This window comes from Peromyscus californicus, unplaced genomic scaffold, assembly GCF_007827085.1.
Source record: "Peromyscus californicus insignis strain IS unplaced genomic scaffold, ASM782708v3 Scaffold_23__1_contigs__length_62951481, whole genome shotgun sequence".
Classification (NCBI taxonomy): Eukaryota; Metazoa; Chordata; class Mammalia; order Rodentia; family Cricetidae; genus Peromyscus; species Peromyscus californicus.
The window spans coordinates 14,563,457-14,589,191 of record NW_026294534.1 but is presented as its reverse complement, the minus strand read 5'-3'; the positions used below and the strand labels follow the sequence as shown (position 1 = coordinate 14,589,191).

Sequence of the window (25,735 nt, the reverse complement as noted above, 5' to 3'; positions counted from 1 at the left end):
TCTGTGTTTACTTGGTCGGGTCTGAGCAGCTGTGGGACTAGCAGGTGAGAGAGATTTGTCCTGACTGTGGGCCAGGCAGGAAAACTCCATCTACAAATGGCGTCCAATGTGGTGGCAAGAGTTTCCACCTAAAAACTGAGAAAAAAGATTCTAAAACAGAGCTAAAAACAGCTTCCTAATTGTCTCTCTCAAATGAGCGGCAGCTGCCAGTTTGAGCTACTTGTGGGTTCCTACTGTGTGCGCTTGACCTGCAGTATGGCGGGACTGAGGCCTCTGCAAGTGGCACATTAAGCTGCGTGGTGGATTTAGACTTTGCTAGTACAAAACAAAAAAAAGAGATTTTTGGACTACACGCTGCTTGGCTAAAAGCATAGACCCATGATAGCTCCCAGAGCTGGTGGAAAAGGTAACACCGCCATGTTGGGAAGCTGAGGTGGGTGGAGCCAGCAGCCACAGCTGCTGCAGTTTAAGGCAATAGATTCACAATAAGACAGATTCAGATGTAATAATTTACAATGTGTGTAAAAGATACGTAGGCTTGAAAGAAACAAAAAAGATGATATATAAGTTATAGAAACAAATACATAGCTTTAAAAAATAAAGTCTTTAAAGAGACAGTAAAGGTAGTATAAAAAATAAGCCACGTAAAAATGGATATTACACAGAGAATCTGCATTGTGTTGTCTTTGGGATTTTTAACTGCAGAAAAACATTTGATTGTAAAAGCTGTTGAGTTATGCCAAAATGTATATTTTAAAGGTACCTTGACTTCAAACTTTGAATGTAAGGATATGTTGCTTTGGAAAGGAGACTCTGCTTTTGTTCCCACAGAAAGCCAGAGGCTATGGATTTGTTCCAGATTAAGATACATCAGATTTGACCAGCCAAGACCCCCTGAAAGGTCTCCGATGACACCATGGCCCAGATGACCCAACATCCGGAATGGTTTTAAGGCAACTGGCTCAGACGATACAGCCTCACGGACTACTCCATAATCCTAAAATTTTCTTTGTGTCCCCATAAGATACAGCACCCCCCTCCAGCAGGAAGTAGTAAGAGAAGCTATGCCCAAATTCCCAAATTATATGTAACTTTACTTTGTTAAGGTTAAAACCTTCCTTTTTGAAAAAAAAAGGGGGGGGAAGTGCTGTGGGATGTTCTGTATGGCAAATGTGTTGCTAATTAGTCAATAAATAAAACACTTATTGGCCATTGGCTAGGCAGGAAGTGTAGGTGGGACAAGGAGGAGAATAAAGCTGGGAAGTGGAAGGCTGAGTCAGAGAGACACTGCCAGCCGCCACCATGACAAGCAGCATGTGAAGATGCCGGTAAGCCAGGAGCCACGTGGCAAGGTATAGATTTATAGAAATGGATTAATTTAAGATGAAAGAATAGTTAGCAAGAAGCCTGCCATGGCCATACAGTTTGAAACCAATATAAGTCTCTGTGTTTACTTGGTCGGGTCTGAGCAGCTGTGGGACTAGCAGGTGAGAGAGATTTGTCCTGACTGTGGGGCAGGCAGGAAAACTCCATCTATAGCGTGAAAACCAGGAACTAGAGCTGGTTAAGCTTTTAGGCTTTGAGCAGCACAGTTCAGCTGAGATCCATTTGGATGAGGACTCAGAAGCTTCCAGTCTGAGGAAACAGGATCGGCTGAGAAGTTGGCCAGGTGAGGTTAGCTGTGGCCTGTTCTGTCTCTCTTCCAGCATTCACCCCAATACCTGGCCCCTGGGTTTGTTTTTATTAATAAGACTTTTTAAGATTCATACTACAACTGCTCCTTCACAGAACCCAGGTTTTGCTTCCAGTACTCATGTTAGGCAGCATAGTCCAGCTGCAATCCAATCACACCCTCTTCATCATCTGTGGACAGCTGCACTTGCTTTCACACACCCACACACAGACACACATATTTAAACACAATTAAATATAAGAAATCTTAAAAATACAGAGCCTAGTGGAGCCTAGTCCCAATACATCTACAAAACACTCCTATAATTAAGACTCGGAGAATATTGCTGCAGAATATTGGGGCAGAAAAACTGTAAGAGCCAGAACTACAGGGAGTTAGCTGTGAGATTGTGTCTCCGGGTAAAATTAGAAGTTACACTTGTAAAGTTGTACCAATATGATAGCCCAAACAGGAGTTGAACAAGGGTGATGCCAATGGGCATGACAGAGTGGACAGGGAGGCCTCAAGCCTACACAAAGAACTATAGGCAACTTAAGAAAGCTGGAAGGGGAGAGATGGTCCTCCCCAGGGAAGAGCACACCAACTGGTTGTCCAGTGCCAAATGGTCAGCCCCGAAAACATGCATCCAAGTGACATTATATGGACTACACAGGTTTTATTTAGGAACATATATGTACACACATATATGTGTGCAATAACAATTAGTGAAAAAAGAGGCCATGAATCTGAAGGATAGTAGGAAGGGGTGTATGAGAGGATTTGAAGGGAGGAGGAAAGGAAAGAGAGAAATGTGATTATAGTCTAATCTCAAAAAACAACAAGCAAAAACAATTCCAAAATAAATAAATAAATCTTTAAAAAATATAATGGAGCCGGGTGGTGGTGGCGCACACCTTTAATCCTAGCACTTGGGAGGCAGAGCCAGGCGGATCTCTGTGAGTTCGAGGCCAGCCTGGGCTACCAAGTGAGTTCCAGGAAAGGTGCAAAGCTACACAGAGAAACCCTGTCTCGAAAAACCAAAATATATATATATATATATATATATAATGGAGTGCAATTGATGAAGACATTCCATATCAACCTCTAGTTTCTACATGCATACACAAAAATGCCAGTAAAGATTAAATCATTGACTTAAAAATTGATTTATTTAAACAACCTGGCTACAGTTTCCCCCCTCTCCTCTCCTCCCAGTTCCTCCCACCCCCCACTTCCCCTCTGCTGCCCCCCCTCCACTCCTCCATTTCTATTCAGAAAAGGGGAGGCCTCCCATGGGTATCAACAAAGCATAGCATATCAAGTTGCAGTAAGATTAAGCATCTCCCCTTGTATTGAAGCTGGGCAAGGCGACCCAGTATGAGGAGTAGGGTCCCAAAAGCCAGCAAAAGAATCAGAGACAGCCCCTGCTCCCACTGTTAGGAGTCCCACAAGAGGACCAAGCTACACAACTGTCACATATATGCAGGTCAGTCCCATGCAGGCTCCCTGGTAATCACTGACTTTTTTTAACCAGGAATATTTCATTACATTTTGGATGCATGTTGGTGGTTAATTTACTGTTTCCTTGATGAACTAAAGGAAAATAACTACAAGATGTTTTATGTATAATATGTGACCTTTGGAGCTGGACTCAGGTCCTGACTTTCCCTGACTAGCTGTGGCATTAGATAAACAAGTAATTTAACTTTACTTTCTTCATCTACAAAGTGAGCACTATATCTCAGATTGGATATGAGAATGAAATTAATTGGATACACATTAAGAACTTGAGATAATGTCAACACATAGTAGCCAATCAGTGAAGGCTAATTATTTTAACTTAGTACAATCTTCCAGCAGATCAGGATTGCTTAAGATTATGAAATTATTACCCTCTTTTCAGAGCCAAATACACTGGGAAGTCATGTGTTGCATCATGAACCAATGTCAGAGAGATGGGGAAGCATGAGTTCACTCTTGCGTAGTGATTTCTGGGTACTCTTGAGAATGCCTTACTCTGCATTTCCCACAGTTGTGCAAATTCCATGAGGTGACACACTTGCTAGTTGTTGGGAGAAATGTCTAGTTATATTTCTGGAAAACACTTCATAATGAGCTCTTTTTTCATCTTTCACAGACTGTAGCAATATACAAAACCATTATGATGCGGGCTAGTGATGTGGATCGGCTGGTAGAGTGCTTGATTAGGAAGCCCTGGGTTCAATGCCCAGCACCACATACATTAACACAGTGTGGTGGTGCATGTCTGAAACCTCAGCATTCAGGAGGACAAAGGCAAAAGAATCAGAAATTCAGGGTCACTCTTGGTTCCCCATCTTGAAACAAACATACACACACACACACACACACACACACACACACACACACATACACATGCACATACACACACACACACACACACACACACACACACACACACACACACACACACACACGGGGGGGGGGGGACCGTTCTTTTTTATGTTTTTTTTTTAATTTTTTAAAATTTTATAATTAATTTAATTTTACATATCAGCCACAGATTCCCCTGTCCTCCCTCCTCCCGCCTCCCCCCCAATCTACCCCCCATTCCCACCTCCTCCAAGGCAAGGACTCCCCTGGGGATTCAGCTCAGCCTGGTAGATTCAGTTGAGGCAGGCCCAGTCCCCTCCTCCCTTCACCAAGGCTGAGCAAAGTGTCCCAGCATAGGCCCTAGGTTCCAAAAAGCCAGCTCATGCACTAAGTAAGGACAGGTCCCGGTCCTACTGCCTGGGGGAGAGACCATTCTTAAGATGAATTAGCAACGAAACATCCTGGGCAGGGGAAATAGCTCAGTCAGTAAAGTACCACATGATAACCAGGAACAGATTATGAATTTATAATCCCAGTGCTAAAGTGACAGAGACAGGGGGATTCCTGGGACTTGCTGGCCAGCCAATCTAGTCTACTGAGCAATCCCAGACAAGTGAGAAACCCTGTCTCAAAAATAAGGTGAGAGTATTGAGGAAACAGACACACACACACACACAGTATATCCATCATTTCAGTAATCTCAATGAAGCCAGTTTTCAAGACTAAATCCTACCTCTAGGGCCCCACTGTGGCATCCAAGAATCTGTCCTTCCAGGTTTTGCTTCCTCTAAACTTCAGGAGGATGGAAAGCTGTGTTAATGAGAGAAGTGAGATAATGGAGTCTTACATGAACTTTGGAAAGTTGGCTTGCACAGCCTCATCGTAAAGAGGATTCCAATCAACAATTTTGTTGTTGTTGTTCAGAACGAATGTGTAGGCTGGAGTCTGTTCTCAGGCCATAAGTCAGCTTTTGTTTTTTCCTAACTGGGTGTGCTAAATGAAGTTAACCTTAAATGGTAATCCCTCTTTTTTTATTTGCTGTTTTATGCAAGTCTTCGCTAAGCCTTTCTTACTGAATTCTTAGACGTTTATTCAAGATTGACGTTTCCACCACTCTACCGTCCAGCAAATGTGCTGGCACCGCACGCACCTGGCAGCTGGCCACCATAGCAACATTAAGATTACCTCCTCCCAGGAACTCATTAAAGCTGTATTTGATGGCGTCAACTGGAGTCATTCCACATTCATCCAACAGGTATTTATAGAGCTCCTACTCTGAGCACAATGAAGAATCATGATGGCAGCGAAGACATGATTTCCCATTTTTCGTCTATTTAAAATCTCTTTGGTTATTTATTTCATATGAATGAGTGTTTGCCTGCATGTATGTTTGTGTGCTGCCTGCATGCCTGGCACTTTAAGGGAGTAAGAAGAGGGCACCTGGCACCCTGATGGTTGTGAGCTGGCCGCGTGGGTGCTGGGAACTGAAGTCCAGGGTTAACAAAAGAGCGGCAGGCACACATTTACCTGCTGAGCCATCTCTGCAGTCCTTCATTTCCTATTCTACCAGTTGAGCATGAAATTCCACCCCTGGCTGAGGAGCTATGATCAACCATCGCTAGCTTCCCAGAAAGGAATGGTCAGTTTTCTCTAAATGTGTAGCCCATGGTGAGCTCCTCATACTCCGGTGGAAGCCCACACATTAAAGAATATTTGGGCAACTGGACGTGATGGGGAAGAATACACAAAATTGGGTGGGAAGGGAAGGGGAATGGGTCTGGGAGAGTTGGAATAGGGAGGATGAATAGGATTAAAATTCGTTATACAAAATTCTCAAACATTTAATAAAGAAAAAAAGAAATGATACAGTGTGCCACAGGAACAGAGAACACGGAGATGCCGTCAGCACGGTCTGGGATTACGAGCTGCAGAGATGTGGTGAAACCAAGTTCCAAGTGACCCTTAAGTCTCTAGCTTTGGTGGCCAGCTGTGGGTTGGTGTTGTACCTGAATATTGAACAGTTGAGGGAGGACAAAAGGATGGTTGGGAATCTACAACTGGATGACATGTTCCAAGATTTCCAGAAGGATCACAGTCCAAGAGCTGGAAGTCATGTGCTGGGGAATTTTATCTTGTGGATGACAGTTGAAGTCCTGAGTGGACAGGCTTGCCTGGAAGTGTCCTGAGATAAGCAACAAAAACAGGGACAACAATATGGGTGGCTAACAAGACCTGTACAATGGCGACACTAGTTAATGTGCCAACAGGATTGGCGACACTAGTTAACATGCCAACAGGATCGGGGACACTAGTTAACGTGCCAACAGGATCAATGACACTAGTTAATGTGCCAACAGGATCGGTGACACTAGTTAAGGTGCCAACAGGATCTGGGACATTTCTCAAGGCCCCAATCCTAGGTGAAGAGCCCTGGGCAAACAATGGCTGCTGAGAGACAGGGAATTTTTCTCCAGGGACAAGACCTGACAGGACTCAATTCAATCCCAAGTGGCCAGTCATGCACACACACACACACACACACACACACACAGAGTTATGAATTTGAGAGGGAGCAGTTAGAAAGGGAAGAGGAAAGGGTGGAAATGATGTAAATATAATATTTGTATAAATTTCTCAAATAAATTTTAATTTTTAAATTTTAGAATAAAAACTATATTTAAAAAGAACCTTTCTTCTCAGGTGAGTGAGCACAGACACATCACAGAGAGTTATGACTGGTTGGGACACAGACAATAAATATATAAACGTGCTTATCCAGATTGCCAAGGTCACATATAGTAAAAGAATCTGAAACACAGAACTAGCAAAATGTTGGCAAGGCATCACTAAGAGTTCAGAGGATGGCTGAGAACACACAAGTCGGTAACACCAAAAAGTAAAGATTAAAAAGAAAACAACAAAACTTCCATTTGTGGAGACCTCTATAAACTAAAATCTCATAATCTCTCATGAACATATTTCCTTTATAATGATTTATGGTGTGAAGTATTATAAGGAATCATTCTAATTCAACCACAAATGGTTTTGAAGGCATTTCATCAACTGGCCATTTACTCTATCTTTACTCAGTCCCTATTCTAGTACTGGGGCTAATACATGGAGACACATTGCAAGAAACAGAAAATCTGCCTACTGAAACGTACAACTTACACGTTAAAGATGGCTGAAACACCTCTTCTCTCAGAGGCAGGGGTTCACTACTAGTGAGAGCCCCAGAAAACTGGGCTAGGTAGATGGTGAACACCACTTAACAGAAAACCTCTCAGCCTACAGTGTTCTTCTTCCATTCCCATTTCTCCAAAGTCGTTTTGGTCTCAGTCTGACGCTGCTGGCTGATTCACTGGGAAATCTGGAACAAGTGAGCACGTGCCCCCTGGGTCAAAGGTTGGCACACAGGCCTGCGAGCTTGGATCAAGAACAAAGCTTTCTGGTACGATAAATAAAGAAACGGGAGAGTACTGAGCCTGGCTCTTCTTTCATCCATGCATAGCGGTTGTTTGACAGCTCTGGACAGTCTACCCCTCCTGTTCCTGCAGAGCAGATAGTCATCGTTACAGCTGTTCCAAAGGAAGCAGGCTTTCATGTTCAGTAAAAATGGCCCAAGTAGCAGTTCAACAAATATGAACGTTTGAAACTACTGTGTTTACAGCTGTGACTTCCCCCTCTCTGAAACCTCCCCAGCGGGCCGACATCCTGATACACTCTACAAGAGGGAGAACAATCGAAAGGCAGGATGGGTGTGGCAGGAGGGAGGTCACTAAACAAGAAAAGGCAGCTATATAAGTGGAGGCTGCCTAGTCGTTAGGCCACTGGGCTGAAAGGACTTTTGCCACTTGGTAACACACTTCAAAAGAAGTAGCTCACTTTTTAGGCTCTTTGTTTAGTTCTTACTGCACAACAAAGCAAGTTACAAGATCACTCCTATAATAGTTTTGCACACGGCAGCCAGCAGCGGAAGGCTCCTCCCCTTTGGGAAAAGCTTCCAGATTCCAAAGTTGGAAACATCCAGTGCAGTGTTCAAAATGCATCATGCATTTGCCTTATTTAAATTGTATTAGTGGTAATAAGCCAATAGAAAAGAGATACCAACAAGGAACGTTCAGGGTAAATAACCTCTTCCTAATGAGTTACACACACACACACACACACACACACACCCCTCTGAGTGAACTAATTCCCACAAAGTTACACAATATAGTTAACAGAAAGTATGTGAGCAGTTGGGTAAAGGGTCCTGGGTGGGTCCTGCAGCTTCTTCGCCTTAGATGACCAACTTTTCCACACTAAGTGTACTTGTGGTTTCATCCTCTTCGTTGGAGCCGAAGTATCCCGGGAGGTCCAGCATTCTCTGCTCAGCCTCAGTGAGGCGGAAAGAGGTATTGTCATAGAAGGCGAACTCTGGGTGGATGGGGAAGCTCTGGCATTTATCTTTTCTGAAGTGAGAAGGGCTAAGCTGACTGACTTTCTGGTAGCTGTCTTTGGGGAAAAGGGGCGAAGACTGCTTCCTTGAAACACTCCTGTGACTGGGGGACGGTCCCCTGTGAGCTCGGGGAGGCTCCATTTTCTCAGCTCCTGCCACCGATCCCGCCGGGCGATCCCCGGAGTCCGGTTTCCTCCTGGGATGCCCCACGGTGTAGGATTTAGAGAGGGGGCCCAAGGGACTGCTGGTCCGGCCTGCCCCTTGGAAGTGTTCTGATCTCTCGGGAAGCAGGTGAGCACTTCGACTGGGAGGTCTACACCTATCCTCTATCTGGTCCCAGGTCCGCATCCGGGAACTGTAGGCGGGGACCTGGCGGGGAGTCAGCGCCGACAAGCTCCTCTCCCGGAAAGGGCGGGACTGCTTGGTTTCATGAAAGCTAGCCGTCCTCCTGAAGAGGGAACTTCTGGAGTGGCACCTCTCAGATGAGCCCTCTCTCCCAACAGGCGACCTCATCTGCGACTTGCGGATCAGGGTCTGGCTGGGACTGACTGCGCAGCTGGGCGGAGGCACGATGCAATCCAGCCTGGAAGGGGGCCTTTCCCCGGGGCCTGGCACGGGCTGGTCCACAAATGGAGACTTGATTCGGAACTTGCTTGCTGCTGCAGCTGCTGCTGCTGCTGCTGCTGCTGCTGCTTCTTCGGGGCACTCCAGGTCTAAGGGAGGGCTGGCAGTGGCATCCAGGACAGTGTCCGTCAGGGGACTCTGAGACACGTGGTACACTTTGGTGGTCTCTGTCAGCCCTTTCTTCTTCATCTCCTTCAACTGCTGCTGGGCCAGGCGGTAGCTGAACAGGGGTGGGATGATCTTCTGAGCGTTGGACTGGAAGCTCTCACTGCCGGAGGCCTCGTCCTCAGGAGCCCCCGGAGCACTGCACCTGTATGTCAAAGGGATGCCTGTGTCGCCTGGGCTTCCCCTCGGCCCGTCACCCGCATCTGAGAAGCTTCCACGAGGCTCGCTCAGCTCGCAGATGTTCTCCTCATCCGAGTTCTTCCGGAAGCCTGGCGAATGGATGGAGTTGTGTCGAGCGGGGGTGCTGCATTTGGGGGCTCTGCCGAACCTCCTCCAGAGTGTGATGAGCACGGTGGCGATGATGATGAACAAGCACAAGGATATCCCTGTGACGGTCACGACGTTGTTGGACTTCACGGGACCCTGGGGTGGAAGAGGTGATGGGCCTGGTGACCGGAAAACTTGAGAAAGAAAACAAAGAAAAAAAAAAGAGTTAAAACACACGTATTCTCTTATGTTGATTTCTCTGCATTTTAGGGCCAACGTGGTTGCCTCAGTTATCAGAGCAATTAGAAGAAAGGAAAGAACCAAAGACTTGGATTCCTGATGAGCGCTGAAGGCACACAGGGTGACCAGTAAAGAGAAAACCCGGAAAAAACAGGGACCAGAGAAGGCAGGTGGCCGGCAAAGCCACAACCAGACTTCTGTGCTCAGCAGCTCCTGCCGAGACCCTCCCACACACACTTATGAAGATGGGAACATGGGCTACCTATAGTTTAGTGTACCCGTGAGAGGCCTGTGGGCAAAGTCGAAACTCGAAACCAAAAACACATGCTGTAGGTAATTGTACCTAAACTTTCACAATTAGCAAAACTCGCTGAGGCAAATCCGACCAGTAGCCATGTAGTCCATCACTTGTCACACTCTAATATCTAGACCCCATCCTCCTGAGCAGGAAGAAGCTGCCCACATTTCTGCTCTCAGTCAATGTGTGTCCCACAGTCGAGATGTTTTACGAAGATGCAGAATCCCATGGAGTCTCCACCTGTACTGCCACCAGACACCTGGAAACCGGATGCTGACTGTTGCCACCTAACCTCACTGTGCCCCACTCCCACCCTGCCTTAGTCACTGCCCACTGTCTAGGGCCTTCCGGACACCTGTCCCCTTTCCTCTATGGTATTGCTCGGTTTCACCACCTCCACCGGCTCCCAATGTTTCCCTCGTGCTTTTCTACTGTTCTCTAGCGCACACCTGATTACGAACTCCTCATACTCCTCCATCTCCCTTCAGAGGGAGGCCCACTTGGCCTCCTCATCTCACTTGAAGCCTGTCCATCCCACAGAGCAACTTTCCCCAACCTTCTCAGCTGGGATCTGTTACATATATGTCTTGGTTTTTTTTAAAAAAAATATTTATTTGTGTGTGTGCATGCACAGGCGCGCACGCACATACACACACACACACACACACACACACACACACACACACACACACACACACACACGCATGTATACGCGCATGTGCACATGAGAGAGAGAGAGAGAACTCTCATAGGCCAGAAGAGGGTTCAGATGCCCTGGAGCTGGAGTTAGGGGAAACAACTTCAGACCTCTGCAAGATCTGATTGTCGACTTGCCATACCCAGGGAGAGGAAGCCTCAACTGAGGAATTGCCTCCATCGAATTACCCCGTGGGCATGTCAGTGGGGACATTTTCTTGGTTACTAATCCATATAGGAGGGCCCAGGGCACTGTGGGCAACACCATCCTTGGGCGGGTCTGTATAAGAAAGGTAGCCAAACATGAGCCTGGGGGCAAGCCAGTAAACAACATTCTTCCCAGTTCTCTGCTTCAGTTCCTGCCTTCAGATTTCTGCCCTGGCTTTCCTCAATGGGAGACTGTACTGTGCAAATGCACCCTTCCCCACCCTAGTCTGAGGCAGGAGTCCATCCTAAGCGAACCTACTAGGCATGGGAATTCTCAGCTGCTGCGCCCAGTGTCTGAGTTAAGGCAGAAGAGAACCCGTGGCTGGGCAGGCCCCTGCCTCTGCATTCTGCACTGTCCACCGCTATCCATAAACACAGCAGCAGCTGCGCCTCTGTTGGCTTCTTTCTCACACCCACAGGGGACAAGTGTGCTCCTGGAAAATGTGGGTCCACCCACCCAAGCTCTCCAAGCCATCCTTCCCCGAGGGATCACCCATCTGACTAAGCGTCCCCAAGTGTCCTCTCCAGCAGCTCCTTTTTTTTCTCAGTATAGAAACATGTGCACAGTCCCTGCCCCCACAATGCCACAGCCAATCATACTCCTTGTCTTCCTCACCCTGCTCAGCAGAGGAGGAGTCCACATTTACTGACATGCTGCTTGTCTATCATCAACTTTGCTGCCTGCAATAGTACAGTTCTCCCTATAATCATGAATGACCCCCTAACAGTCAGATGTACAGGTCTGTCCCGCAGTACTGTCTGTCATTTTGTGACTCTTTCAACCCCCCCGTTCGTTTCAATGACAGCGACTGGATTCTGTGGTCAGACAGAACTGCGTATTTAACATATATGTAACACCCTTCTAAAGGATGGATCCAGCACCTTGGACACCTGAGGGCTCTTATCTCTGAGCTACATCCCTAGCTCTTTCTCCTCCTCCCCAAGCATCTGGGCCGTCTCCCGATATACCTAATTTTAAGGGACTAGAGTGTCTCCGGCCATTTAGTGGTCAGTATGAGAGCCCTGGCTTTCGATCTCCATGCCTGTCACTTGCCACATCCAGGGACTTTGCATCCCCCTCTCCCTGAATCCCTATTGCCACCAATGCAAGTTGTCACTTGGGTCTCTGAAAAATTCTTAGCAGGCACTCTTTACTCCACCTACCCTTTTTATTTGTCTCCATGTTGCAGCCGAAGAGGCATCTGCAGCACAGGTTCCCACCGCTGAGGCCCACTGGGACACTATTTGTCCCCTCTCCTCCCAGCACACCACCCTCCAGCCACAGCGAACGCCTCACAGTTCTCGGGACTCTGGCTGTGCTGTTTTCTCCTACACCTTCAGTCACCGCTCCTCTAGCCAACGCCCTGCCTATCTTCTCCCCTGGTGGTACATTCTCCATTCTCAAACTTCAGCTCAAGCATCACCCGCTTTAAGAACTGACTTGTCCCCAGTATGGATTTTGACCCCGCGTGCTTCCGTAGAAAGCTGTGGGCACCTTTATCATGTCAGGCTTTGGATTATACTATGTTTCTCTCTGAACCTTCCAGGCTGCTATGTCCTATTTCAAGACAAAGATGGATCTTGTAGGTAAATTCAAAAGATTCCCAATCCTAGTCACAGTTCACTGTAACCTGCACACAGTACCCAATAAACATTAGTTTAGTCAACTGGTTCAGCCATCATTAAAAAGAATGACAGTAAAACGATCACTATTGCACCCAACGGTATGAGCCTATCACAGCAACAGACGCCTCCCACTCTTTTGTTGATGTATCGGTGGCACAAAAGCATTTCCTTCCATAGCCAGACAAAACTCTGGATCCTCGATTCAGGTGGTGAGAGGCTCGTTCCCTGGTGTGCCGCCTCCGTTATTGGCCATGACCGCCGATGACAGTGTGGGGCAGCATTCCCACCGCCCATCACAAAGTGCTCTCTTTGCTACTTCACTTTCTGACTCTGGCTGGCAGCTGCAGAAAAAAAAAAAACACAGCTGGAAAAGAGTTTTTCACAGCTGCTGGTCTGGCCCATCCTGCCTTATCTAACTCTTCCTGCATCTCCTGAAGTGAAGGAGATGCCCTGATGTTGAGCAGATCTTCACATCTCTAGAGAGTGGCAGGCAGACAGACAGACAGACTGGCAGACATACAGACAGACAGACAGAAGAGGAAGAAGCAAATACATGGAAAGTTCATTTTATCCAACTAAGCATTTATCCTGGGCCCCGGTGTAGAGGAAGGGGCATCTTTATCACTTAGCTGTTTTGTTAAAATGTGTGCTTTTCCAGACCCCACCCAATATAATGGAAGTTAGATGCCAGAACACAAAATACAACCATATTTCCTCAAAAGACAATTGCCGACTCCACTTGCTGATATCTCTTCCAGAAAGCTACACTGGCCTGAATAGAAAGGCAAAGTAGTTAAGATAGGCCGCTTACTATGATTCCTCATTTTGTGACCCTGGGCAGGGCACCTCCATATGCCCAGGGTCTTCCTCTGAAATGTGCAGGAGAGAGTATACAGTCATCACTTAGTATCTTAGGATTATCTCTTGGCTGCTTGGGGATATCAGCCTCTGCACATGTCTATAAAATGGTGTCATATTTGCACAGAATTCACACACATCCTCCTGCTTTTGAAGACATTTTTAGGTCACCTATACTGCCCAGGATCGTACAACAGTTGTATAACTCGTCACACTATATTGTTTACAGAATAATGACAGGAAAAAATGGCTGGGACTGGCAAGATGGCTCAGCAGGTAAGGGCACCTGCTGCAGACCCTGACGGCCTGAGTTTGACTCCCAGAACCCACAGGGTAGAAAGAAGAAACGCCTGCAAGTTATCTTATGACCTCTACACAAGCACCATGGCACATGCATGCACTCAAAAGCTCATGTGCATGTGTACATGAAAAATTTCAATGTTAAGAAAGAAAAAATGTCTTCATGTGTTCAGGACAGATGCAATTTCTTTTAGAGAGTTCAGGACTTATTAAAGAAGATCGAGCGACTGAGGGTGGGAAGAAGAGCCTAGGCTAGTGTTGCAATAAGAAGACAAAACGGAGAATAACATTCTTCAGATGCTAAAATGAAGGACATAAGGCCTACAGTACTGGCTGGAAATACAAAGTAGCAAGAAGACCTCCTAAGGTCACAGATGGGGACACTGGGAGAGGCTGCTGGGTGCCTATGGTCTTGGCTAAAAGGTTCTCTGAGGTCCAGACAAAGAGAAACATCTAAGGCGTCCCAACCCCAGAAGGACGAGGAACTAAGGATGCCTTTGAACCTGGAAATGGAGAATATAAGAAAGTAGGCCTTGACAGAGGAACTTTATCTAAAAGTCAGGACCCCAGCAAAAGCTGGCCAGCTAACCAAGCAGCTTCTCAGGAGGGGGCTGGAGTAAGAGCACAGACCCTTCATCAGCATAACTGTGAGTAAGTGCCATTCAGCTTCACAGAGGGGGCAAACCTGGCCCAGGCAAGTGAGCATCTCCATGGACCACTCACATCAAATACCCTTGAGTACCTATGAGGGTGGATCTCGGTGATACCCAGAAAATGCGGGAAAGTCTAGTCAATGGGGATGGCAAGAAGAAATCTCCCTGCTTCCTCCTCCCAGACAGAACTGGTAACCAACTTCGGTCACTTAAGAGGAAAGAAACAGGGCACCCTGCTTCATTTTGACAACTGATGGTCCACACACACCCTTTGGACAACCTCGGAGACGATAGGGGGAATATTCAGGAGAGATGTTTCTCCACAGGAATTTTTGTTTCATTATGTTGCTTTAAGGTAGTAGAGAAGCAGGGGGAGAAATAACTGGTTGGGCACGGTGGGATACCTGCAATCCTAGCACTCCAGGGGCTGAGGCGGGATAAAACCTCAAGATCAGCCTGAGCTACAGCATGAGAGCCTACCAAAGATAAAATCTGGTGCCAGCAAGATGGCTCAGCCGGCAAAGCACCTGCTGCCAAGCCTGTGAGCCTGAGTTCCATCCTTGGAATCCACACGGGTAGCAAAGACCGGATTCCTGCAACACTCCCCACCAACTCTTCCTATAGTTGTACAGATTACTTTATACATCTGAATCTTTAGACATATTCCCGTGTCTCTTCGCTCACTTCCAGTATCAAATCCCATCATCTCATTGGCAAGTTACTATCCCGACCACTCCACGTCTCCGACACGGAGAAGCACGAAGTCAGAGCGTGGCAATCAGAGGGGCAAGCTTCCATCGAACACAGACTGGTAGCTCCCAGAGGCTCTGGGGGAGTGACCCAAAAGGAAGCAGGAACACCTACCAGCACACTCCTCCAGGGAGCATGAAGAGGTCTCTGAGGACATTCCAGAGCAGCTGGGTCTGGAGGGGAAAGAAGTGAGACACACACGGCGACGCTCTCGGACAGCATCCCCGCACGTGGTGCTACACTGACTCCACGGCTGCCATGGTCCCCAAGTTTCTGCAAGGACATAAGTCACGCTTTTAGTGCCAGTCACGTAAGAATCGGTATTTAACTGCACCCAAAGGAAGCAGCAAAACTCAAAGCCCTGGTCTGAAAATGCTAGGAGGAAAAAATATTCTCATAGATGTCAAAAAAAATCTGGAGTGTTAGTCTTCATCTCAAAACAAAGAAGAGCTGTATAATCTATACAACCTTAGCTGGTCTGAGCATTCCTACAACCCAGCAGAAAGCTGAGGTCACAGGGCAACAGACCAGCCCACAGTGAAAGGAGAGTCAGCCCCTCCATGGAAAGAGGGGCTGCAATACTTGTTTGCCTGGGCCAGGATCCAGGACCCACCCACCCACGCTCATCGGACAAACACGTCTAACACGTCATGAATGGCTGAGAGTAGGATGAGAACACAGTCTCTGGGGACAAGATGAGAAGGGGCAATTGGTGCCCACATGCACCCTCCTCTCCAGGGATCCCGCCAGAAGGGCTGAGGTCAATGGTAGGACTAGACAAAGTCTCCTCACAGTGTGTGTGGAGGGACTAGGTCACAGTAACAAAAACATCAAGCCATATAGACCCTTCCTTCCATCTTCTCTATGGAACAATAGCCTCAACCACTGAGGAAAACGTAGCAAAGCAGTCATGCTGAGAGCATTCATTGAGGCCAGCTGTTGTGACAAGACTTGGGGAAGAGCTGAAAACGTCCTGAGCCCACACTATTCGAGGTCTTCCCCTACTGCATGAGATCATAGAGGCTGCCTCCTCCCTGGGATTCAGACGCATAGCCCTTGCTTCAGATGAAAGAGAACCACAAGACAGTTAGTAAATTAAGTACCGAGTAGTTTAATATTAGCAGTTAGTAATACCTCCAGGTTAGTAAATTCCCAAGTCCCCAATGCCAACAGTTTGGTGCCTGGGGGAGGCAAGACCTAGAGGTGAAAGCTAGTGTGAAGGCTGGCAACACGGTTTAGTAGACATTGGTGCTCGCTACCAAGCCTGGAGATCTGAGTTTGAGCCCCAGAATCTACATACAAATCCTACAGGATGGCCTGATTCCCACCTGGGTGCCAAGACTTAAAGTGGGGAAGTATAGAAACCTGAAGAAAATCCCTCCGGCCACACCATGTTTCCCCTAAACACAGAGTAACACCGACACACACTGAAATCTTAGGTTCAGTAAGGGTTGCCAGAGCAACAGGAACAACCCAAACACGGCCCAATTCCTTACCACATTAACCCAAAACCCAAAAATAACCTATTGAAAGCAGAGGCATACCTATTTCTGGAAATATATTACATTTGCCTAGGTGTCTATAACTTCAAACAATTCTGAGATGCATTAAAAAAAAACAAGAAAAAATAAAGTAATCAATAAAATCAGACTCAGACATGACTTAGATATTAGGTATATTGGAAATAAAATTCAAAATACCCATGACTAATGTGTTAAATTAGACACTATTGGAAAAGTCAAAGAAGACACATACATACGTGGAAATGTAGCACTACTGTAAGCTAAGGATACTAAATGAAATGCTAGAACCACAGAAATACAGTGGTAAAGATGAAGAAAGCCTTCCTCCAACTTCCAGTATGTTCAACACACTTGAAGAAGATAAATATGAAATAGGTAACTAGAAATAACTCAAACGGAAACAGAAAGGTATCTCTGAGTAGAGTATGTACCCAAAATAAAGCACGTGGTAGGAGCTTGACACACACCCCAGCCCCACCCTGTGCAGCAGTGTTGGGAGGTTCGACCTAATGGAAAGTATTTAGGTCCTAAGGGCTCTGCCATCATGAATGATGCTAATTCATTTCGTCCCAGAAGACTTGGGATGTGCACTCTTTTGGTTTTTCTGCTGCTCCCCTTCATGACATAGCAGGAATGTCCTCACCAGATGCAGGATTTTAGACTTTGGCCTTCCCAGCATCTAGAATTAGCAATAAACCTCTGTTCTTCATAAATTATCCAAACTCAGATGTTCTGTCATTCTATAAAGCACAAAATGGACCGAGATAACAAGGGGGAATAAGATGGGTGAGAGAAGTCCAAACAACCGTGGGCAACAGGAAGACATCAAGCAGGATATCACACATGGACTTGGAATTCTGGAAGGAAAAGGTGGAATAGGAGAGAAAAATTATTTGAAAAGATATGTCCAAAATTAATTAAGATACTAAAGGACAAATTCAAGATGCTAGAAAACCTCAAGTAGGAAGACATACAGGAAGAAAAAGATCTTGGAAACCTACTGCTGCCACTTTGCTAGACCAGATTACTTCCTAACAGCATTCTAAATACTTGTCTTTATACCCACAGAGAAGTGTAGATCTCAACCTTCATCAAAGAAGCTTGTCTTTGTAGAAGATGGAGACCATCCCAGAAAACCACAACTGGTCATAATGCAGAGAACCATGAGGTGCTCAGGCTGGAGAGATGGTTCGGCCGTTAAAGGCTAGGCTCACAACCAAAAATATAAGAGGTGCTCAGCCCCAACAGATACATCTACAACACAACTCCTGCACCTACGGTTCAGGGAACACCATGGAAGATGGGCAGAAAGAGTCTAAGAGTCAGAGGACCAGGAAATCTGGGCGAATGTATCTCCTAGAAATGACAGGGAAGCAGCAACCATGTTATCACAACAGCATGGCTTCCTAAACAAGGGCTGAACGATGAAAATCCTAAGGGCCCCACCCCTAGAAAAAGAACTACAGGCAACTAACAACACTAAGAGAAGAATTAGTCTTCCCCAGAGATTAGCCCCCTAAGGTTATCCAATACCAATCAATCGGCCCTGACATCATATACGCATAAGCAAAACTAAACAGATTCAACAGGTTGTATTTGTATATTTCTGTGTATATATGTGTGTGTGTGTGTGTGTGTGTGTGTATGCATATTCAACAATAATAATCAAAGAAAAAGAGGCCATGAATTTGAGATGGAGTAAGGGGGAACAGAAGGGGTTGGAAGAAGGAAAGGGAAGAGAGCAAATGATGTAATTATACTTTAATTAAAATAACATTATTAAGGAAAAAAACAAAACTGTTTCTTAAAGTAGATTGGAGGTAAAGATATATATGTGTGTATGTATATGTATATTATATATATGTGTGCATATATATGTATATATATTGAACCCTCTAGGACAATCAACTAAAAATATTTTAATGCATAAATCACAAACTTATAGCATGGTTAAAGTAAATCATAAAATTCTTAATTAATCTACAAAAAAAGAAAAACAAAACAAAGATCTAATGGAAGATTTATAACCCCAGAAAAATAGAGTTTAATCAAAACATGTAATAACAATAATACTAAACATAAATTGCATAAACATACCAATTAAAAAACCAGAGATTGTTAGATTAGATTAAAAATCTGACATAATTCAAGTGTGTGTGTGTGTGTGTGTGTGTGTGTGTGTGTGTGTGTGTGTGTGTATGTGCGTGGGTGTTCTGTTTGAAACCAAGAGCTTTATATATGTAAACACATATAAATATGTATAACACACACATAAAAACATGTAAATCAAAAGTGAAAGGAAAGAAGAAAATATACTTCATGAACACTGAAAGGAAATGGAGTGCCTATCTTAACAAAAGACAAAACTAGCCACAGAACTGGGGACATTACCTGGATACAGAGGAACAATGGGGGATGAATGATGAGTCAATTTATTCTTAACAATCCTAGCAGCAGACCCACCTACAAACGGAACCTCCCAATACACACAAAACTCCCCCCAAGCAGCTTTCTTCCCACCCTTCCTATACTGGGATGGAACCCGGGGCCTCTGGCATGGTAGGTAACTGCACTACCATTGAGCTACATCCTCCAGATAAAAATGCTGTTGATAAATTCAGACTTCCTCTTCGAAGCAGATACGAAATCACGGCCACACATAATAACTTGTTTCTTATTGAAAATTAATCCAAACCCCCACTCTAGCAATGCCCACCCAACCCCAGTATCTGTCAGATCCCGCCAGCACCACATATCATCCTCTATAGAATAACATCTCTTCATCCGTCATGGACAAAAACTTCTAACACAGCTACTGGTACACAAAGCACTACAAAAACATGAGGAAAATTTGTAGGGCAGATGTGTTCTCAGGGGAGCCAGGTGGTGCAATCTTTGGAGTGAGTCATGGAATATGAGTTCGTTAAGGTAATTAAATCTCTGAGGATTTTCACAAGAGCATGAGCAGTATAAATGAGTATCGTGGCCCAACATCAACTGAGATGTGGTAATGATATTCCATACAGCGGTCCAACTGAACACAATATTGGTTCTGTGCCTCCTGGATCACACTGTAGTTCGTCCTGTGGAGGAACAATGAGCCTTGTCTACAAGGCTTCAGAGCAGCTCAGTCACTAGTTCCCTTGCCTGTAAGGCTCCGGGAATCTCCTATGACAGTCTCTGTGTGTGTTCACCTAATGTGGTTCATTTTCTAAAAATCTACCGGAAATTCTACTACTACAAGATTTAAATAGAAAGTTAGATCAGCATACAGTTGACTTAGCCTTTTCTTGTGTTTGTGTTTAATACTACGGAAACAGAGAATTACAAAAAATAATAATCCTCTTGTTCCTCTAAGCATACCAATTGAAAGCCCAAGATTGTTAAGTTGAATTTTAAAAATATGATCCAGTTATATTCTTTTTAAAAAGTGATTTTGACTTTTTCTAAGTACAAGTATAATTTCTTTAAATACATAAAGTCATTTGTGACATAAAACCAACAATTCCTTTAGTGGGAACCAGAAAAAGAAAATCAGTTTTGATTTAAAAAAAAAACAAAAACAAAAACATGAATCTTAATGTAAAAACACAAACTCATTTTAAAATGTTGTATTTGAGGCTTAGGACATTTGGGGCTTCGAACATTGGGGTAAGAACACTAGCTATGAAAGCAAATGGTCCCGAATCAAATGCAAATTCCCAGCACCCACGAAAAAGCCAGGCATGGCCACCCATGCCTGTAATTCTATCACTGGCATTGGTGGAAGCAGGCGAGTCCCCGGAGCTCACTGGACAGCCAGCCTACCTGAGACTGAGCTTCAGATTCAGTAAGAGACCCTAGTTCAAAAACAGTAAGAAGAGGAGGTGGAGAGCAATAGAGGAAGATGTTGGAAAGGGGCAGATGACTGAAAATACCAACTTTCACACAAAAGCTTGGGCACACATCTGCATCCACCAGCCCTCACATATATGCATGCACACGCATCCACATCCACCACACAGACACTGTGCTGTTTCCCCTTGAAAGTAAAACCATGGCTCAAAGAACCACAAAAAGTAAACATTTAAACGATTTTTTAAATCTATTTCTAAATCAAAATAACTAAATAGGAATTAGCCCCAGCTCAACTAAAGCAATGATCGAATTTACACAGGAAAAACATTTAAACACCTTAAGCTTCAGATCCCTGAAGATATGAAACAACTTTGAAGAAAATACTCTAAAATGGGAATCTATTAGACATCTATAATTCACACATCGCACATGAAAAGCAAGATGACCAGTATTCTAAATAGTTGTTCTTTGTGAATGAAAGGTTGTTTTGTTTGGCCCTCTGTAGATGTCCATAGATGCATACATACTTTAAAATGAGCTTATTTGGCCAGGTAAAATGCCTTTCCAGCCAGCACAAGAGATACCAGTTCTGAATGAGCAAAATTTGTCTGGAATGTGATAAGGAAAAAATGTTTCTGACTCTAAGACCATTTGAAGGACAAAGATGATGAAATATTGACATTTCTAAGACATCGTGCTCTAGAGACCAAGGAAACTAAACAAAACATGCTCAGAAGAAACCCCCAGATGTGAGGGAGAAGCAGGGACACCTGAGAAAAGCATTACGTTTCCTTTGCACAGAGCAAGGTTCACTTCTGTTGAATAGTGCTCATCCTTGGATATTGGACATACAAACAGTTACAGGTCTTCCAAAAGGGCTACACAGTATAGGATGAATGAAGAAGAAAAAAAAAAAACCAGAATCTTTTCCAAGTTGAAAGCCTTTTTTTTTTTTTTTTCAAGACAGGGTTTCTCTGTGTAGTTTTGGTGCTCATCCTGGATCTCGCTCCGGTAGACCAGGCTGGGCTCGAACTCACAGAGATCTACCTGCCTCTGCCTCCCGAGTGCTGGGATTAAAGGCATGCACCACCACTGCCCGGCTGCCCAAGCTGAAAGCTTTGTATTGTCTTACAGAGGAATTGACATGGAAGGCAATGGCAGAACAGTGGTAAAGCAAGTCGTCAGGCTAGTCCACTCAACCTTTGGTTTTCACTTGTTTTGTGGGACTAGGACTAGAACTCGGGGCAAACACTCTACCACTGAGCGATATCCCCAGTTGGTAGTGTACTCAGCTTTGTGCTCTGACTCTTCACTCAAACATCCTGAGCCAATGACTTCGCTTTTCTGTGTCTTCACTTCCTCACCTATAAAACTGACAATGTAATGAGCCTAAGTTACAGGATTATAAGGCCCAAACCAGTTAATATTCACAAAGAGCACTTAGTACCGGGGACTAATGAATCATGTAAAGACCACAAGGAGTCCCTTTTGGCAACATCCAGAATGTACTGTATCCTTGGGTCCTAAGACAGATTTAGAAGAGGAGAGAGGCATAAACACATTATTCTATTTTCAAAAAAAGGACTAACAAGATTCAATGAGTCAGTGACTCAGAAGCATGGCAGTGAGGAGGCTGGGGAGAGCTGCGGTTTGTAAAGTGCTGCTACGGTAACATCAGGACCTCTCCCCAGCATCCATGTGAAAACCTGGGGAGTCATTTCTCCCCAGAAGAGCCCCCAACACTGTCTTTCATTTGAGACATGTTTTCTAGCCAGGTCCTGTGGCCTCTCGATTAGGCTGGTCTGGCTGGTCAGTAAGTCCCCAGGTTTTCACCCCTACCGACGAGTGTTCACTGTGCTGGAAGGTACTCTGCACACTACCAAAGGAGAAAGGTAAGCACCCAACAGCTACAAACTTCTCCATTACAATAGTGACCTGCCTGCAAGATACGCTGGTGCAGTAGTGGTACAGAGCTTGTGGGAGCAACCACCCACTCTCTGATTGAATCTAAGGCCCACTGCACAAGATAAACCCATACCCTGTGTGGGTAACCAAGAACCTGAGACTAGATTGGCCAGGGACCTAGGGGAAAAACCAAATACAACTGTTCTGCTAAAGGGTTATTGTAATAAAATGACTCCTGCTACACTCAAAGATCAGCACTTTGCTCAGCCATCATCAGAGAAGCTTCCTCCTGCAGCGGATGGGAACAAATACGGAGACCCATAGTCAGACAATATGCAGAGAGTGAGAGACCTTGGAACACTCCGTCCTAAACAGGATGTCTCTATCAAATCCCTCTCCTCAGGGCCCAGGGAACCCTGAAGAACAGGAGGTGTAAAGATTGTAGGAGCCAGAGGGGATGGAGGACATCAAGGAAACAAGGCCCTTCTAAACACAGCAGGACCCATGCACATATAAACTCTCAGAGACTGAGGCAACGTGCATGGGCCTGCATGGATCTGCACCAGATGGGGTCCCAGTGCTGAAAGGAGAAGTGGACATATGTCCCCATCCCTAGCCCAGAAGCTGTCTCCAATTATAACCACTTGCAAAAGAAAAAAATCAGTTTTCTCCAAGAGTGTCTCACTGGGGAAACAAACCACTCTTAAGGGTAGGCCCTAGGCCCAGAAGTAGATGGCCAACAGAAAATGAACTCAACAACATCTTAGAGGTTCCTTGTCTCATAATGTTAACTCGGGGCATTTGTTTGTTTGTTTGTTTGTTTAACCTAACAGGTCCTTTGAGTTATGACTTCTGGTTTTGTGTTTTTATGGGATTCCTGTGTGTGTCTGAGTCCACACGTATTTCTTGTGCTTTTTCTTTGGCTCTTTCTCTTCTGTTTGTTTTTTCCTATTCCAATTTGTTTTTGTTTTATCTTATTTTATTTTATTGTTATTCCTTAGATGCCTGCTTGTTCTCTAATGAGAGAGAGAAAGGGTGTGGATTTGGATGGGAGGGGAGGGAGGGAGGAACTGTGAGGAGTTGAAGGAGAGGAAACCATAATCAGAATATACTGTATGAAAAAATCTCTTTTCAGCGAAAGAAACTATAGTATCACCCCCAAGGGTCAAGGACCATCCTGGCAGAAGGGGTATAAAAACTGTAGGATCCAGAAATGAAACAGGCATGAAACAGTATCTTTGGGATATGCCGTGACCTCTGCACTCGAAACTCACAGTGTCTGTGGCTGCCTGAACAAGACCACCATGGAGTGGAGAGGGACTCTGAGCCTCCATCACTAACTGAAGAGATACTGATGACTAATAGTTTTTGAGGGGAAGAGAAAACCTAAAGAGGTTATATGAATCTGATGGCCAGGACAGCTATATGGTCCCCCAGCTCTCAACAAGTTCTCTGTCCCCAGAACTCATAGCCACAGACTCAACCAGCTATGGATAGGAAGCATTCAGAAAAAAGTACTGCATCTGTACTGCATCTGTACTGAAATGCACAGACTCCATTCTTGTTATTGTTCTGCAAACAATGCACCATAACAACTACTTACACAGAATTACATTGTACTGTTTCGTGAGTAACCTAGAGATGACCTGGGGTTGACAGGAAGTGCTGTGTAGGTGTTATATGAATACTATGCAATGTTGGTATCTGGGGACCCCAAAACCAATCTCCCATAGAAACTGAAAGATGAATATGCTTTTAATTTTTCACTAAAAAATAATAATGCTAATTGGTATAGTCTGAAGAATGGATCATGAACACCACAGTTCACCTAGATCGTATTAATTTTGATTACATGAAGGCACTGATTGGATTTTTAAATGCTGAAAAATCTTAATACCAACCTATATTTCTCTGAATTAGCATGCACTCCTTTGCAGAAAAATGGCTTTTCCTTGAAATTCCAAAGTTGAAGCAGTATTTGTTCTTCCCCACATCAAACAAAGTGCAGTTAAACACGGTTCTCCTCTCTCCCAGGGACAGGCTGGTTTCAGCCAGCTGAAAAGTCCTCTCATCTGGGTGTCTCGGGGCCTCTTTGTAAACAGCAAGCACTCCTTGGGCAAAGACACAAGGAGGTGGCAGGACCATCACCTCCACCACAGACTCACACGTGACTTCCGGTGCCATCGTCAATCTGTATCCGAATTTTTGGGCCAGGTCAATGGGTCCTGTAGAAGTAATGACTGAGTCTTGGCCCCAAAGCTTCAGCGACACAGTGGCATAGGCTTTCACCCCAATGGGTGCACAGCCAAACTCAACCCACTGACCTTGAGCGAGTTCTGTCCTTTTGCTGGCTCTGATCTCCAGCGGCTGCCCCCTTGTTCCTGCCTCAGGAAGACTGTCAGTGAAAACCACATCCACCAGCATGTCCGGCTTGTCCGCCGGAAACAGGCAGAGCGGTTGGGTGGTAAAAAGGCCCACTTGGAAGGTGCCTTCTGCGGCCTTGGCTGTCCTGTTCAAATCGATGTGGAAGACAGGCCATTCCACCTTCAGAAAGGCACTCTTCTCCCAGCAGGGAACTTGTGTGCTGTTGTCCGCCACTTCGGGAATCATTACAAACCAGTAGTCACCCGCCTCCTTGAAGTAGAAGCACTCAAACTGGAGAGTCCCCTGGGACTGGTTGGTCAGGAGGTGCTTTGTGGTAAGAGTCTGATTGGCGTTGGCCGCCCACAGCATGACAGACACGTTCCTCAGTGTCCCGTTAACGTCACCGAGGGAGCGGAAACCCACCGACACTGTCCTGTTGCTCAGTGCCACATGGACTGGCTCTCGCAGGAGGAGGTACTCAGTTTCTCCAAGGACTGAAAGGCAATGGTCAGAATTGCATTTTAAAGGGAGCGCTTGAGTAGGCCTACCAGGGATGCAGCGAAAACGGCTTCTTAGAGACTACAGACTGTGGAACCGAGTCAAGGATATCACAGAACGACACAGCAACTAAGAGGTCGAGCACCCAGCTTGCTCCTTTCTAAGAGCTCTCTCCATTCTCTCATCGCCCTTATGTTTAAAATGGTGAACAGTGATACGTACTCCGAACTCACAGCATTCAACATCTAACCGCCGTGAACAGCTATGAAGGTAGAAGAATAATTGACCATCCTCAGGCTTAAACTTCAGGCCCTCACATTTCTAACTTTAACCATTTTCTGGTGTTCAGAGAAAGTTTGGTTTAAACAGCACAATACACACGGCTGTAGATTATTTAAAATGTCAGACACTTAACCTCTCTTCAAAGTGATTATTGTCCAATATTCAAGATAAGCGCTT

General features: G+C 45.3%; 1 protein-coding gene across 3 annotated transcripts in view; it reads right to left on the bottom strand.

Annotated features, from left to right (window-relative positions):
- Positions 1-5,840: 5,840 nt before the first annotated feature.
- Positions 5,841-25,735, bottom strand: part of Thsd1 (thrombospondin type 1 domain containing 1) — a 31,093-nt gene continuing 11,198 nt past the window's right edge. For 2 of the 3 annotated variants that reach the window (XM_052751803.1, XM_052751804.1), the window contains exons 3-5: positions 24,316-25,272; positions 15,264-15,422; positions 5,841-9,715 (exon numbers count right to left, since the gene is read on the bottom strand). In XM_052751803.1, the coding sequence (XP_052607763.1) occupies positions 8,307-9,715; positions 15,264-15,422; positions 24,316-25,272 (2,525 nt within the window). In that variant the 3' untranslated portion in view covers positions 5,841-8,306. The remainder of the gene's footprint in view (positions 9,716-15,263; positions 15,423-24,315; positions 25,273-25,735) is intronic. The other variant, XM_052751805.1, reaches the window with a different exon arrangement.